Source organism: Ptychodera flava, chromosome 21 (assembly GCF_041260155.1).
Source record: "Ptychodera flava strain L36383 chromosome 21, AS_Pfla_20210202, whole genome shotgun sequence".
NCBI lineage: Eukaryota > Metazoa > Hemichordata > Enteropneusta > Ptychoderidae > Ptychodera > Ptychodera flava.
This window is the reverse complement of record NC_091948.1, coordinates 2,466,743-2,484,654: the sequence shown is the minus strand read 5'-3', so window position 1 is coordinate 2,484,654 and position 17,912 is coordinate 2,466,743. Positions and strand designations below refer to the sequence as shown.

Here is a 17,912-nt window from a genome sequence, read left to right as displayed (position 1 = left end):
TGGCAAAACGTAAAACATTACTGCCCCGTGTACGTTAATATCTGTATGTGAAGCTTAGCCCAGTGACGTGGCACAGACAGTGGTGAGCACAGACAAGATGACTACCGACACTGAATTAAAGTCAAATTGTCAACAGTGATTTTATTGCACAAATTTAACTTAATAATAATAACCAATATTTAACAGCTTTATTTCCATTATGGAGGATCAGGGAAGGCCGAATGGTACGACATTTTTGTACTCATTAAACTGTTTTCATCAGCCTTCATATTAAACTTTCGGTGGAACTCACGGGAGCGTGGCGACGATGATTGTCGTTTTCATTAGTTTGCATTGCTGGCCCAACAGATTGCAAATAATAAAAAGTCGTTACTTTCCGCAAAGAGGAAATGAAAACAGGTTTTCGCCAATGCTTTGATCGGCTAGCAGCCGTCATGCCCTTCGGTGGGTCAACATAGAAGAGGAAGAGGGAAGATGGCGCCGTTCTCCGGTCTGTTGGTCGACGCCGATTTATTTCCCTGGCATGACTAAATGTTTCACTGACGGTTCTGTAATTCCGACCCAGCCCTCTGATCCAATCTCTCTTTAACAGTTCTTATAGTTCGCACCGTTTTGTTGTTGATTGGTGCTGAAGCTTTGAGAGTCACCGGAAATTGGCTGTAGAGTCCGCTGCTTTGCTCCCTACACATTCTACTCTAGATGAGTAGTTCTGGCGCGAAAACCGCCAAAAAAGTGAAACACTCTGTCGACGGGCAAACTAAGCCAGGAGATGACGGCGCCTCACATTCTTGTACAGTACGCAGTCTTAAAGGCAAACTCGCATGGTACAGTGTAGTCTCACATAGTTCAAGAGGCAGCAAAAAATATGATTGGTATTAAAAGAAAGTCTGTACTATAACTCGTCTATTCCCCTAGGAAAGACAGACTTAAACCCCATTTCATGGCGTCGGAATGTTGAGCTATGACTCTGAAATTTGAAAGGTGCATTTGGCCGAAATTTATACCAGGGCCCTCAAAGTATGGTGTCGTGCTGTCTCTGGAACGAAGTAACACGAAGAAAGCGTTGTACCCATCACAAGAATTCAGAAACTTTGCTTGTAGTGCATTGAAAGAAGTAAATCAACTTAAAATATATAATCTCTGATAATAGAAATTGCTCTAAAAACACTTCCCTTCAAAAACATCTATTGGTATTATGGTGCAAGTCTCAATGTCTTTGACATTTAAATTTCTTCTTGCTGGTGACTAGGTCACATGTTCAGCTGTAGATTAAAGCTGCACTTAAAGTTGGTCATGTGACAACTTTGTGACATGACACTTGTACAGGAGGTATCTGAAAGTCACCTCCGTCTGATGGATAAAAAGAATTTGAAATAAAATAAATATAAATGGATAAAATAGTCTATTTTTCTGGTGGTGTTCCATGCTCATAGCCCGCTGAGTGTTCCTTGGCTCTCAGCCTAAGAGCGTCTATACTTGACTTCCTGATTCCGTATGCGTCCGCTAAATCTAAAGGTGAAATTCCGGCGGGGAGCGAGGAGAGGACTGATGACGTCAGAGGAAGTGACGACGCTGTTGATGATGGCGGAGGAGTTAGAAGCGAATTCGGCAGGCCGCTGCACATGTAGCTGGCCAAAAGTCCGTCGATGGATTTCCCGTGGAGGTACGCCGAAGACGTCGGTATAAATGTTCCCTGGTGCCCAAAAGCCCTCATCGGGCCGACGCCGGTCAAGTATGGCAACTGTCTCGCCAAATTGTTCGCCCACATGCTCTCAGGACTGGAATACTGGGGACTCAGCTCTGGTACCGGGCTTATGTCACCACTGTAAGGCGATAAAAAGTTTGGACTCTCTCGCCCTAAAGCCTTCTCTCTCTTTCGCCATTTGGCACGTCTGTTTTGGAACCATACCTGTAAAAAACCGCGAAAAGTAATAAAATTATAGGGTGAAAGATGCTGAGTACAATTTCCACAATATCACAACGCCCGCATATTTCAAACAAATTGCATAGTGGGTAGTCTCGGCAATGTCCGAATAATATAATAAAGCAAAATTAATTAAGGGCTCCCTGGATAACAATATAGGTAAATTGATTACAAAGGAACAATATCACTACATGCATACTGCAGTCAGATGCAACCAAAAATACACACAAGGCTTATTTACATGGAAATGAGCTCAGGTTGTAAAACGTTTGTGGGTATATCACTGGCATTGTGGTGAGCTGGTCATTCGACTGTCTGTGTGTCATGGTCCCATCAAATTGAAACTATAGGATTTTTTGTTCAATATACTGACAAAGTTTACCCGAAATTAACAAGTCGCCCATGATTTGGGTTCTACGGGGGAAAAGAATTTGAAGATGCAAAGCGGATGCTTGCGCGCGTTATCTCTCGTCATACAGAAAATACTTAGTGAAAATATAAACCTCCCGTATCGAGGAGATCATGGATTCACGACAGCCCAAGGGGAAATCAAACAGTAATATTTCTATTTATATAGGCGTTAGAAACCCGAACTGCATTAGTTTAAACATAGCTTTTTGGAAAATTAAAGAGCAATACAACATTTAATTTCCACTTTGTTCTTAAACGTGAACTTGAACTTTGGCTTGTGAAGTTTAAGGTTAAAGGAGAAAATACGTCACATCACAATTATTTCACAATGGCAGTACACAGTTTTGGCATATTTGAAGAGGCCTTTCCCCGCGGATTGCTTGATGTTGATATATTAATATGGTATACAGTATATTTATTGGTTTTTACTATTTATCGAGCACGGTGTGTGATGTGGAATGCACGAATGAAAATTTCAAAATTGAGATAATTAGTGAAACTAGCAATCTTCTGACTGCCGCGCGCGGAGACCTCTGCAGCAAAACATGTGAACGCACAGTTCTTGAATAATAATTATTGTCAACTAGTTTTATTTGGCAATTTTCAGCGGACAGAGAAAAGGTTGTTTCACGACATGGTTTAGAGGTGGCTCCAGCATGGCGGAATGACACATTAAATCGCCGTATTAATGTTCCCTACAACTATCTCCAAGAATTTCTTTCGTGATAGTAAACTCGAGATCGACCAATATTTTGGTAAATTTGATCTGTGATATCACTCGACTACAAAGAAGATCCCTTTGATGATTTTAAGCGAGCTTTCCCCGTCCCCAAACAATGAACAACGTACACAAAGAAACTCCCTGCCCGATATCCACTTCATCGCTAACAATACAGAGAGACAAAAATTGAGCGAACGTTTGCTTCCAGTTGACAAGCAAGGGCCAGAAACTTGAATAGAAATAAATAGATATGCTCTTCATTGATGTCCCCAAATAACTGAGAAATGCTATTCGCCACGTGTAATTACCTCAATGATTTGTTTTTAACTGCTGGTAATTGTGACAATTATACTAAACTGCACAAATTTAATGGAAAAACCGTGTATTCTCTTCGCTTGAATCAGCCCGCGCTAATTCACTTAAACTACTCAATAGCGAGGATGAGAAATTAGATTAAAATGTCCATGTAGTATAAATTCAATGGTGGCTCGGGTATTGTGTTGGGATTGTCTTTAGTTTGTTTTGGGGGACAGTTAGAACTGTTGCGCGGCGTCTTTTATTGAGGAAAGCCCCGCGCTTCTTGTATTCATCCCATCGTCGCTTTGTTTCTGCCGGAAGAAAATCTCGAAATAAAAGAGATAAAATTGTGCTCGGCACAACGGCAGACAGTACCCCGGATACCAAAAACCTGCGAAATCGCCGTTTATTAACGGGGTGTACGTGAAAAGAAATAAACTCTAATGACAGGGAATAATTGTCAAATCGTCTGCACAATTATATATTTTCGCGCGCAAAATTGGTAAAATTGTGAAAAAAAATTTACCGCCATTCAAAAAACAAGTTGATAAGGGTGATCTCAAAGCAAGATGAGAGATAAGCATAAAAACAGCAGGCTAAAAGGAGATGTCTTTTGAAAGCCTAATATTGGTGTATTTTTCTACTAATTCAAATAATTCTGTGAGTGCAATTCCAATAATTGTCTGAATAAGTTTATACTTTGCTCCGAGTGTTAATACAATTTCACTTATTTTTTATTTTCTTTGGGGGGTATTGGACACTGGCGTTGTCCTCGCCACGGTTCTCGGTAGCACTACTTTTACAACAGTTTACAACATGCAGTTGCACTGCTAATTAACACTGTGGAAATTTCAATTTTGAGGGGAATTTTACCTTAATCGCGGTTATTTCAAATGGATTATAGGCAAACCATGGCGCTCAGTGGAACGTAAAGATGAAATTCATTTTATCCCGTGGAGAATCCTACATTGCTCCAAACAACAATCTTTGGCGCAGTGATTAATGCTCCAATCCTTTACCATGGACATAGACAGTGCCTTAGTATGTTCAAAGGTAATTTTGTCACATTAGAGGTAAATTCTAAAACGATTTCTACATGAGTCTGAACCTACCTACAAAAACTATCATGTTGATACTCATCAAGGTAATTGACCCGTTTGATAGTTAATTGTGTTCCTATTACCAGGATTATTATTTTCCATGTTCATATCGTATTGAATGAGATTAAATATTTTACCTAAACATCCATTAATTTGCATATCAAAATACACACGATAACTTCATATTTTGCATGGTGTGTTGCGTCAGATGTTGGCCAGTACTCCACACATCTTCGACGAGGCACGCTTTGGTCACCTTTTCTCGATTGCCCAATATTTTAGATATAAAAAACAAACAAAAACAAAAATATCAAGGCGACATGAGTTCATCTTATATTAAAATGACGCCTTCCCGATTGCTATACGCTAATGAATTATTCCTTTCCGACTGGCCGTGTGATCAATCCATGGCGCGGATGAAAAGTGATATAATTCGTAGACCTTTGTTCGGCATGCATCGGGTGTGATATTTTTGATAGCGAAAGTGAAAACTAATAGATCTAACTACAGATTGTTGACGACGTGTCCAAACAGATAATTTAGATGAATGCAACGCGGAAAAGCTATCTTGTCAGCTTGTTTGAACATGATTCCATCGAGTGTCATTTTGGCGGCGATATTTATATCCTGTCTGCAAAGCGCCCAGGGGTGTCACGTGTCGCAGCCAGCGATACGGGCTAGGGCCATACACCTATTGTCGCCTGCATTCACTGATACAAAAATACAGACAAATGCTAGCCGGCACCACTGTTTACTCAAATAATAAATGACTGGGTAGTATTAATGAAGGGGTAAACAAATTGTAAGGCACGGGCAGACGATAATGATTCGCGGGAAGACAACAAAACGCGAAAAAAACGACACAGCCGATTCGCCACGTGTCCAGAATTTTACAGATTGTTAAAATATTAGATATCAAAATCTTTGGCGTAAATGCGCATTTTGAGGAGTTGATATTTGACAAGAAGGGCTTTATGGCAGCGATTTGATCATTTTAATCAATGCTGTAACTCTGGAATCCTAGTATATTATTTTGCGCTTTGTGAACCGAGTGCCATATGTGTACTATTTGAGTCGGCGAATATCCTCATCTGGCGAACGATGGTATTCTGAGATAGGTGGGTGAAAATGTTGAGACCGTTGTAAACCAATCAACTTAGACACAATTGAATGAGCAAAAAATGTATTGTCAGATATTAGGAAAAAAAATTGTAAGACAATGCATAATTTGGCAGATAATAAGTGTGTACCAGTTAAGTATTTGGTGTCGCAATTCGCATGTATTATAAATTATGAAATAAGAATGTTGCGTGTGTGATCGTGGAAGGTATCGTGAATATACGGGAAGCCACGCAAAACCCTGTCTCGTGGAATAAACAAATAGTCAACTCGAATCAGTCTAGGCGCCTTCACCGAAAGAGACGTGTTAGGAAACGGAATGTGAGTTCCGTGCCGTTTCGATAGGATGGAATGAGTCCAAACAAATTGAATCTAAATGCCTAAATGGGAACTTGGACAACCGACACGGAAACACGATACGATTCTTATTCGAGGCACTTAGCCGTAAATTTGATGACTGAAGCGCTGGCAGTTGGACGCATCCGAAAACGCTGATTGTGATTCTTGGGCATATTTGGACGAATTTGATTGCCCGGTCGGTCAATCTGTCAAAGACACGCCGATGGCTCTATTTATTTTTTTTTTTCGTTATTCATTTTCGTTATTCATTTTGGGGGCATCGAAGTGAAATAATGGGCATAATCAACCTTGTCAGGATCTATCAAGAACCGTTTGGCACGATGTTCGTGTCCAATTGCAGTCCATATCGGGTTAATTTGGGTGAGCCCGAGCACGAAGGGTGTCGCGAAAAAGTGCACCAATCGATAGGAGCAATATCCCGAGCGAATGACACGAAATCAACGACACAATAACAGCAGTTTCTTTCAGGAAATTGAAGCTTTTTACTCCAGCTATTTCTCGGGGAAAATTGTTCATAACCGATAATTTCAACGATCCGACAACCTAGCCACTTTTCTTACGCTATTTCATTTTTTCTCTCGAAAATGTCTAACTTTATTTAATTGATTATATTAAATAAAAAAATCGTAGACGCTACAGCGAAGCTATAAATGGAGATTGGAGTTCACCGCGGAATTGTGCGGGTATATTAAAAGTGATACGCATGTTGTCTCTCTTTCCTGTCACGGAGGTCAAAGGTCTTGGCAGTTACTGAGTCGGTGCGAGCACGTCCCCTCTGGCGCTAAAATTGAGCATATGCAATCGAATGGAAAATCAAGGGTAGTTTCGTATTTCTCAGAGCCGATTTCGTTAATTTTAGCACCCTGTTTTTCAATTGCATACTACTATTTATACCATGCTGCATTTGAGCAAATCATAATGTAAACAAATAAAGCCAAATAAAAGTGAGTGTATTATTGTTTGCTGTGTTGTACTGAACACTTCTGATGTACAGCATCAACATCGGCGACAGGAGTCATATTTACACAGACGTGCAACCTTTGACCGCCACTAACAATTACACAACATCGGCTACTCAGCCGCGTTTTGCCAACAACCTGATGAAAATAAACTAAGACAATTAATCAAGTGATGCATTTTGACACGAGTCAAAGCGATTAATTGCATGCCACTGACACACGGCTAATTTTGATCACGTTCTCAACTAGCTCCCTGACATGGTGCAAGCCAGTTTACCCTCGGTAAGTTTTATCAGCTATATATATATATATATATATATATATATATATATATATATATATATATATATATATATTCTCTATGTTACGAATTATAAATACAAGTAGGCCTACATGTCTGTATGTATGTCTGTATATGTGTTTATGAAAATTATTTCCGTATTGGCCCCTTTCTATATTTCTTTACCTATCTATAAAGACACCGTGTCGTTCTAAAGGGTGTACATGAAGACAGATTTCACTTTATACACATAGATAGAAAGATGGATGGATGGATGGATGGATGGATGGATGGATGGATGGATGGATAGATAGATAGATAGATAGATACATACATACATACATACATACATACATACATACATACATACATACATACATACATACATACATACATACATACATACATACATACATACATACATACATACATACATACATACATACATACACGATGTGTGTATGATTTATTATATTTAAACTCTGAAACGATAAAGTTATGGAATAAGCTTCTTTCTGTATAATTAACAAACTATGTATGCCTATCACCAGATTTTTTACTGTTATATGGACAGTGAGTCGTAAAGTATTTAATGATGATGATGATAATAATAATAATAATAATAATAATAATAATAATAATAATAATAACATCCATACATACACACATACATATGCACACACATATGTACATACATACACACCTACGGACATATAGGGATACGCACGTACATACTGTACATACATACTGTACATACATATTTTACGTCCATTGCCATCTATCCATTAATACGTACACACAAAATGCATAAATACATATAAATCTTGAAAAGTATAAGCAGGAGTATTATTAACGTATATGTTGTGTACCACAATCATTCGTGAGCACCAAGTCTACACGCATGAGCCACGGCGTCGTGTGCACTGTCTCCTACGTAGCGAAAGAAATAAATTCATAGGTTTTCTAATGTTATAGTGATATAGTTGATTATGACTAGGACCATATATTAATTTGTTAACTTTCATATCAGTCGATAAAACCTGGAAAATACTAAATGTTAAAATCAAATATTTATCGGAAATCTATCGTTGCTGGCAATAGAACGCAATTTCAATTATGTTTTTAACTATTTATGTTCACAATTAAAGAAAAGCTAAGTCGCATCCTATTCCAATTGATCGACTGAACGCCTCCGGCATAGTTTTGTTGCAGGTAGTTTGACGTCGCCGTGGTCGCCCCTCATCGGTTGCCTTTCGGTGCAGTCATATGATCCTTTGTCGACATACATCAAGGTACCAAACAATTACAGTAATTAAAACAGCTAATCTAATTTAGAAGAGCTATAAGACGTCGGCTTAACTTACTGGCAATAATTGCTGTTTTCACTCCTACTGCCTCAAGTGTACATGCACAAATAATGGAAACTCATTTCACTTTGTGTCATTGTTGAAGATGGATGATAAATTGTTGTTTCTTTCGAACAATGTGGCTTGAAAGACTGCATCTGATGGAAAGTCAACGAGTGCGCCATGAAATCATCCCTATGGTATCACCTTCCTAATTCGTTGTGATTAATATTACAATTCGGACCCTTAAATAGTTGTCAACTGAATAGTTTTGCGACAATGAGGGGTTGAAACCGTTTTTATTGTACCGGTCAAAAATGTAAATGCTGCTAGCTTTCCCGACATGGCTTACGTATTAAAGGGGCGCGCTCGTGCAAACGATGTTAGACAGAGAATAAATTTGGTCGAGCTCGATATTAATTTTAAAGCTTCAGTGGGTACATTTAACATCATTTTCAGCATTTTTGTTTCTAACAAAGGCGCGCACATGTTACCGTGCGCTACAAGGGATGCGTATCTGCTAGCAGTTTACACCTTCATGCCGAGTGTTCAGTGACTTTGTAGACTTATAATCGCGTACAAATATTTCTGGGATGCACTTACAAATATGCCCGCAAATGCAGAGTCTCGTCAAAAGTGGACGTCGCGTACTAGCTAGGTGAAATTAAATGGAAAAGTAGATGGGCAAAATCCTGGGTTATTTACTTCAACAGTATTTTTTTGCAAACGCTACGCTTTGTGTATAAGATGAATGTCATTGCTGACAAACGAATTCCTGTCCGGACTGAAATTCAGTTATCAACAACATAACATTGGACATAACACAGGCTGTGCTGACAAGTTAAAGACAGTGCATTTATACAAGATCTTTGGAGTAGACTAAGAAACCGTATTTTACAAACAGAACAAATGTCACACCTGATGGAGCTTTAAAGAGAGAAACTGAAACGAAGTGAGAGCAAACTTGGAATGGCATTTTGTGAAAATAGGATAGCACGGAAAAATCAGACATTGGAACTTTGCGAACTTGTTGCTTTTTCTGTCACATTTTGAGAGTGGAAGGATAATTGTACGCTCAGCTTGTAGGGATAAATAGGTCTGCGTGGGATTGATTACATATCACAAGTCGCGGCTGTGATGGTTCGTGTTGGTTTAACTGGTGGTTGAGCCCCGCAACTTTTGGAGGGAATACTTTATTCACACTGGACGTGGTCAGCTGCGGATATGTGGGATTAAGCAGAGCGGGTACAGCTTCCTGCGCAGAGACCATTTCACCGTTCATCGTGTACAGGGCGTTGTACAGTCGACAAGACTAAAATTAAAATCAGCTGAAAACCGATGCAAACAAAACCAGAAAGAATTGACCATATCCACTCGCTATTGTCCTCCATCATATACTTATTTTAGCAACCATTATGCTCTGATTAAATTATACCAGACGGTCGGCGAAAAAGACAACGGCTTGGTCTTCATAATTAGTTCCCTTGTGTTTAGCAAAATGGAGAAATACCGATCTCAAGGTCGCTAGTTTCTGTTTAGTATTATGCTTGTAAATTGCTCGGAGATTTATGTTCGTGCCGTCGAAATATTCACTATCGAACATTTTCAGAATTAGAGAAAAATACGAAGGGAGAAAAAGTGCGGGTATGAGTCGTATATCATTGCGCGAACTCGAACAAACGTAGTGTGTACGTACCATGTACGAAGGCGAGGAAAAACCCAACCGCTGCAAAGGCGTGGGTAGTGTTATTCACCGCACGTTGCAAACATACATAATATGAAAAAACAAACTATCACGCATATTTCAAATGAAAAAAAAGCACCTTGTAGGATTGAACAGTCGATTTTTTTTCTGTATGTAGGTTTTTGTGTTGTTTTCATATGAAATTTTACCGTAGAATCTGCGCGGGAAGTTAAGCCCAGCGCTACTCGAGTTGAACATATGGTCGTAAGTCTGGAATGCCTATGTCGGTCGTCGAGGGACAAACAGCGGATTTATAAAATTAAATAAAAAAGAATGCAAAAATGTTCAGATGAGCTGCAAATAACTAGCACGTGGATTTTGCCTGAACTTGTTTATTTTCATTGGTTGATAGCGGCAGAGCTGCAAATGTTGGCAAAATCAGTGGTTCTGTGTTGGTTTATTGCGACTAAAGACATACGTTCTGTTCAGCCGCTGTTGATTTGTGTCACAATTAAGTCATTGAAATTGTGTGACACTGCACATACAGAGTCCTGCCCCTCCACTATGTTCTAATGATCTGACGATATGAATACCCACCATGGTGTCACCATATTGTTGTTCTTTTGTTGGTGAAATACAGCTAATTCCAAGTCTTTTAGTTTTGTCTGACAGACGGACGGGAGCACAAAACTGGTTTTTTTTTTCTTTTTGGGGGGTAAAAAAAAGAAAAATCTCTGATGTTTCACCGTATGTATGGTCGTATGAAAGGCAATGGGAAAACTATTGTATTTGATCTTTCTTTGTGTGTACACAGAGAAGCAACGCGCCAATTGCATTGGGGGTTCTACACAAATCAATTTGCTCGAAACACCACACGGTTCCGCCATCAGAACTGCTTACTTCTAGTATTCAAACTAAATTGACCGAAAACGCATTCTTCCTCGTTTCGCAGCAGGAATTTTTTTCTCTCTTTCTCTCTGTCACCCATCATGTATTCAATAACTCACAGCCCTTCTGTGCACGGTGCTCTCTCTCTCTCTCTCTCTCTCTCTCTCTCTCTCTCTCTCTCTCTCTCTCTCTCTCTCTCTCTCTCTCTCTCTCTCTCTCTCCACAATGAACGCATGGTTATAAGGAGATGGGCACGAATATTCACTTAAAGCTCTCCGGATCCGCGCCACCATTTCTTTGAATTCGTGAATTATGATATTATTGTCAGATAGTAGTTCATTCACGCTGACGTCGCAAGGGAAGTGTAAGGATCCATTATGATGGTTAAACTTGAAATACAAAATCATCAGAATAAAATAAAAAGCTAGTAACGTTTCTCTTGATGTAACTGAACGATTCATAGAGTACGTATTATTCATTTCTGTTCAAGATCTTGTCTGTTTATTTTGAATTTGTATGCACGTATGTCATTTTAGTTCCACTTCTATACTAATCGAGCGAAATCGAGTCAAGCTATTTTCTAGACCAGTAGAGTGTACTTTCTCCTCACGCTTACTCGAATCGGCAGAAAAAGATCGGCTATACAAGCGTGTAATAGCGTGATGAGTAGCGATGGTGTTTGCGGCCAGATTATTTCTTTCACAGTTATCAAACAGAATACAGCATAACAAGAGAGCTTTGGTGAAAAAATCAATCAAAACCTTTCTGTCTTTATTAACATTATCCCAATCAAAAAGTTCAAACGTTTATACTGTCGTTTCAATGCCAGACATTGTTGATATAGAGCTATTTGCTCGCCGCGAAAGGAAGGCAAATGGCGTATTAAAGAGCTTTGTGATCCAATTTGATCTAGATACGCTATATTAAACCGTGAGCGCTGTGGTCATATTGTATCTAATTGGATAGAAAATTCCAATATTTACACATTTGTCGATTTTAATAGCTCGGTACACTGTAGCCGTATGGAGCAGTTTGCGGCCGCAGAAAAGAAATTGCAGCTGATCTGGTATGATTGATTATTGGCCGGTAAGATGTACCACTTGGTGTCTGGATTTTCAAACTCTTGGAGTTCACACTTTCGTGGGATTTTTTGGGGGGAGCAGAAAGTTTTTTTTCTCTTCTTGTCTCTCTTGTTAGAATTGCCTGTGTTCCTTGCTCTTTCGCCTGCCTGCATCTCAGCATTCTAAATGTGAGTAATGCTGAAAGGGAAAACTCGCTCCTTCTGATCAATTTCACTTTGGTCAGTCTGTAGTTGTACCGATTTGTGCTTGACTGTTTGCAATAAGCTTAACTCCGTGATAGTTGTACCACTACCAGCACAAACATTTTCCCCAATATTTCGTCTACATTTCCCGACGACTGTTGCGCACGCCATCTTTTATAATCTCTCCATTTTCTGTTATTTCCGAAATCGTGAATTGAGCTAATTAAGTGTTCGCGCCGGAGTTCTCCTCCCACTTTCTGGTTAATTAGAAAATATTTCACTCACCCTCATTATCATTACACTGCAGAGCACTACTAACCCGTACAAAGCATTTAATAGCCCTGTTTATTTTCATAAAATTACCATCAGTAAAATCATCGTTACGTAACGGACGGATTTGAAGAGAAAACATGCCCAGCTTATGCGGGCCTGTTTGTCGAATCAATTTAACCAACACCACACTTCAATTAATTTAAATTATAGCACAATCGGGTATTGTAACGCTCTCAGCGCAAACTCACAATTTGAACAAAAGGTTCCACATATCTTGTCGACAGTACAAAGGATCTCAATGCCGGTAATGTGAAAAACATATATACATTCCGCTCCACAAAGTACACATGGAATAATCGGAATGTCTGTCGTTGTCATTAATATTTCAATGCGGCGGTTGCCGTTAAACCATTCGTCCTTGGATTTCGTGTCACCTGTTGTACAGCTTTTTCGAAGCAAAAACAAAGCTTCGCGACCGACGACTACGAACTGCTTTGAAATTGTCAGTCAAAATATTACTTATACAGTTTTATCTATATACGTGTCGGCATGATTACTCAGAATTTTGCTCTATTTCCGGCCTTTTTCAATTTGCTCAATTTCATCGACACCCTAACTTGCCGTCCCTCAAGTCGAACCCAAGAAAGAGTTTGAAATTGACAGCGTAATACGCGCTGACTCTACAGACTCTACTTGAATGGACGACATTAACACATAGTTCGTTCAGACCGAGTCGACGTCTCGGCACTTGATTCCTTCACATTTGGCGTGTTTCCCCCGATACGCTCATTCAAACGAAGAAGGGGTCTTTCAAAAAAGATACTTAATACAGCTCCGCCCATATCGTCAGAAATTTTGGACAAGCCTTTCGAGAATTTGAATGGAAATGCTAAAGAGTTACCCTTCGATGCGGTCAAATATCATCGTAGAATTTCTGTCTTATACGCACTATGCCTACATCGTGTAGTCGACAACCTTCTGCCGAGTTTCCGAGACGTGATTTTGGTGAGAGGGGCGAAATGAAGCGTACACGGTAGCAATTTACCGAACAAAACTATCTTAAATATGTCTATTGAGAAAAGAATGTTTGGGGTGACATTTTTGTGAAGTGATTGGAGATTTGTGTTTTAGCATCAACGGGAGCCAGCACCTTACACGGGGGTCATGATAGTCGCAGCGTTCCGGCACACCTTCTTTGCGCTCTAGTTCCATATTTTTCCTCTCTCCGTGAAGGCGCCGGTCACCGTTTTGACTTAAGAACTCATTGAGTGTTTTCCCCTTATTTGAGGCGTTCCAGCCATATCTACGGGGAGCTGGTGCGCGTCTTGAGTTCTTTCGCAGTGTTGGAGATGAATATGTTGAAAAGTTTGGCAATTAGATAGGGAAAAGAAAGAGAAAGAGCACTATTCATGGTAAACACACTCCGTAACTGACAAACTAAACCCTTGTAAATTAAGCGAAATACGTCACGGCACTAGTTGCCGAAACAGAAAGCTATTCTTCAATCAAATTTCACGGCAAAATTGCCCTGACTACGGCTTGGTTGTTAAGGGTGATTTCCATAATTTGTAATTACCATTTCTATGATTCGTTTACTTAGATGCCGTTAAGAAGCCAAACTCTCACTTTTGGGCACTTTCCTTTCCCCCAAGGTATAATATTGACCGTACTGTGCCATAACCTTGAATAAAAAGAATATTAGCACTGCTCGTCTAGACGACTGTGGCCCATTTCGTACAGAGCAGAACAGATCAAATGTGCGCATTAAACCGGCAGGTCGAAAAGAAAACTCGGAACGAACTCAAAGCAGTTTATATCATAGAAAATCACCAAGTAGATTCACAACTGACATTATTAGGCGATGCTAGTAGATATTCTTCTTTTCTATTTTCACACCAGCAGCGGATCTAACCGTCATCGCCCTCGTCCTTTTTGTCCTGGTTTGTTTGTTTGTTCACAGAGAGCTCCAATGTCTACGGCTTGCTTTCATATGTCGATGACATTTTTGAGAAATGCTCATCGGAAAGGCTTCCCCTTTTTATTTTGCAGAAGTGTGATGAGTAAATTGCAAGCGGTTTGCTTTAACCGATCAACCAAGCAGCCACTGGCGTTTGTCCGCTTCAGTGGAGAAGTTGCCGCGGCCGTTGACAATGATAATCTTTGAACTACTGATATTAAAACGCGTTGCGTCGATGGACAGTTCGTTAATCATGAGAACCATGTCTCAGCACACTGGGCAACGAAACAGTTACTCTAGCAGATATGTCATATAGAAGAGCGTTTACGCACGAGAAGGTGGCTTGAAATGTAATTTAACAATATAAATTACCTGTACTCGAGCTTCGCTGAGGTCAAGCCTCAAAGCTAATTCTTCGCGGGTGAACACGTCCGGGTACTGGGTCTTCTCGAAAGCTCTCTCTAACTGATGAAGTTGGTACGTGGTGAAGGTGGTTCGGCTTCGGCGCACTTTGCGTGGCTTCTCCGGGTCCCTCCGTCTTGCTCCGAGTTGGACTCGATCAACTTCTGGTCTTCGCCGTCCTTAATCATCACGCTGCTGTCGTTCAATAACGGGCTTCCGTCGGACACCGGCGAGCCGCTGTCGCTCCTTCTCTGAGGCTCGTCCGCACTGTCTGTGTGAGAGAGGGCAGCAGGAGAGGGGAAGTGAATATTACGAAGCCATACTTAAGCGAAACAAGTGATAAAGAAACAGAAATTATTTTTTCAGACTTACTGTGAGCGGTTAGTTATGAATCACTTGTCAAAGTAACTCCGATGAAAGCTTCTATTAATATTTTAAGGCCCAATGTCAGTATAACGTAGTTAAATAGCGACTTGGGAATATTTTTCTTTCTTCGTATCTCAGGCAAATGAAATAACATAGAAGTGTCCGTCTTAGGGTACCTTGCTACACATTTTATGCCTTGGAAGGGAAATATAAGCTCAGGTAAGACAACGGTTACCCGGGAAAAGAAAAGTGAAAACCAACTAAATTGGCAGACTTTGCGCTTAAAATGTGTAATACATGCATCGTTTGGCGAAGAATTGTAGATATCTACAGGACTGGGTCCTGCCAAGCCTGATATCAAAAGCAAGCATGTACGAACGTTGATCAGTACGAAGTCGGTATATTGACTAATGACAATAGCGTCACGACCTAATGAACAAAAAAGATAAAATTAGTTGAACCAAAATAAAGAATATTAGCTCCATTATTCTTTATCGCCGCCTCTCGAGGGATTTGTTTAATTAAACCCGTTTACTCGGCAGGTTTAATAAATACGCACTTGTCGTCAATTAGCTCGGCTAGCGAGGGACTATATGACAAAGAACGAGAGAATATCTGAATGCGAAGAATATGCAATAGAAATTGTTCTCCGGGGAGAAATCGACAAAGAAACTAACATGGATTTTTGTGTGTGTTTATGACGCACATTTAGAAAAGGGGGAGTTTACAGTGTAATTTGTAGCCATGATCAATGTCAGCTCAGTTTTCCTCATTTTATATGTAGGCAAACAAAGTGTACCTTCAGTGTAAATATTAATTTTTATGTCATTTGAAGGTAGCAAGAAGTGTGCGATGTGCATTTTTAGAATTGGATTACAGAACAAACTTCCACGGCCGGCAAAATATTTCGGGGATGGGGGTAGGGGGCAAAATTATATTCAACATGAATGACTGCCTGGTCAGGCGTATTATATTTTCGTATACGATCAATACGGTCCATCTCTGAGATCCAAACTGATATATCCAGACATGGTTGTATGAACGATCAACAATCGGACGTTGCCAGAGAATTAACAAATTAACTATGTGTCTCGACTACAGGGACTTTCTCAGTAAGTCCCGTACCAGCAACTCGTTGCACCGCTGAACGGTTATTGTGTCAGCTTGCATAAGGATCCATTTTAATTACGTGTCGATGTAACACACCAAAAGTAGACATCTGAAAAGGCCTAGTTTGACCCTTGTTTTAAAACTTCTATTCTAGGCAACTTGAGGATTTATTTAACTTCAATCTTCAACCTTTAACAGTTTGTTCAATAAATGAAAAAAAATCAACATTTTCGCGATTGTAGTTGTGCTTGATATTGTTTGTTTTTATTAGTGTTAATGTACGTTGCACACGTTCCATTTTAATTTAGCACACATTACTCAAGCCAACCCGCAAATATGATCTATCAGTATAAACTGATATATTAGCTGAAATATACAATTACTCGGACAGCTGCGATGGTTCGCTAGAGAGATGAACGATATGGCCCCGACAGATGACAATACCATTCGTTCTAATCTGAACGGAACTCTGCCGGCTTTTGCGCTTATAACCAGTCCCGGTGTCCAGAAACATGGTCAGAGTAGGTTGGTAATATTCAGACTTACCCTTCCTGAGGCTTGCGCCGATGAATTCGTTTGGTGGCGTTCCCTCGTCGGTCAGTGGTGACATAGAGTCCGACTCCGGTGAGGTGGGGGTGTGCATGTCGATCTGTCTTCTGCTATCCGATTTACTCTCCGTGTTGCTCGGTGAGTCTCGCGGCGACTGGGTGCAAGGTTTGTTGCCGAGGATCACGTCGATCGAATAGGCGCTCGGCTTGGCCATACTCGGGCTACGCCGTGGAGTGGTACACGGTCCTTTCGCAGGAGACTCGACATTCGGTTCCACGGTGACTTTAACAGGCATAACCTCCGATGCCATATTTTGTTGCAAAGTCTGTTGAAATGTTTACGCAAACAAAAATGTGTCTTCTCTCGATACCAGGAACAGTAGCTTCAGAGGTTTTCCGCGTGAATCCCTGGATCTCGTGTCGTTACTTTCGTGGTCTTAGAACCAAGTAACTCCCATGCCCATGTGTACGATTAGTTTAAAACGACCACTTGTCAATCAAACTCGGTGTAACAATTGACTCAACGTCGATACACTGTGTGCTACTAGCATTAAAACACGCTGTTAATACAATTACGAATAGGGCCCTCTAAGTGTCCAGCAATTGGCACCGTTAGCTGCAACTCACCGGCGAACAGCGACCAAGTTTACACATTCTGGACTAAGCTGGGCGGTCTCTTGAAGGACCCCCTCTGTGGCGAGAAAGTGTTTATTTGCTGCGTTGGTAGGTCGACAACGCATGGCTATTGGATCACCAAAAGTAAAGAAGAGTCTCCCATGGTATTTTAGCGGGGTGGCCGCGCTCTGGTTGGACGATACATCCTGTCTCTGACGGTGGCACTCAGCTATTAAAAAAGGGGTCCCCATTGACGCTGTGTCTATCCGGTTGATCTGTTAGTCAAAC

At 40.4% G+C, this 17,912-nt stretch overlaps 1 protein-coding gene across 1 annotated transcript; it reads right to left on the bottom strand.

The window, feature by feature from the left end:
- Nucleotides 1-115: 115 nt before the first annotated feature.
- On the bottom strand, nucleotides 116-17,603 carry LOC139121088 (uncharacterized). Its single transcript, XM_070685711.1, has 3 exons — nucleotides 17,008-17,603; nucleotides 14,956-15,256; nucleotides 116-1,909 (listed from the first exon to the last, which is right to left on the bottom strand). Exons 1-2 carry the CDS (start codon nucleotides 17,318-17,320, stop codon nucleotides 15,045-15,047), a joined length of 525 nt encoding a protein of 174 aa, XP_070541812.1. The 5' UTR covers nucleotides 17,321-17,603; the 3' UTR covers nucleotides 116-1,909; nucleotides 14,956-15,044.
- Nucleotides 17,604-17,912: the final 309 nt, after the last annotated feature.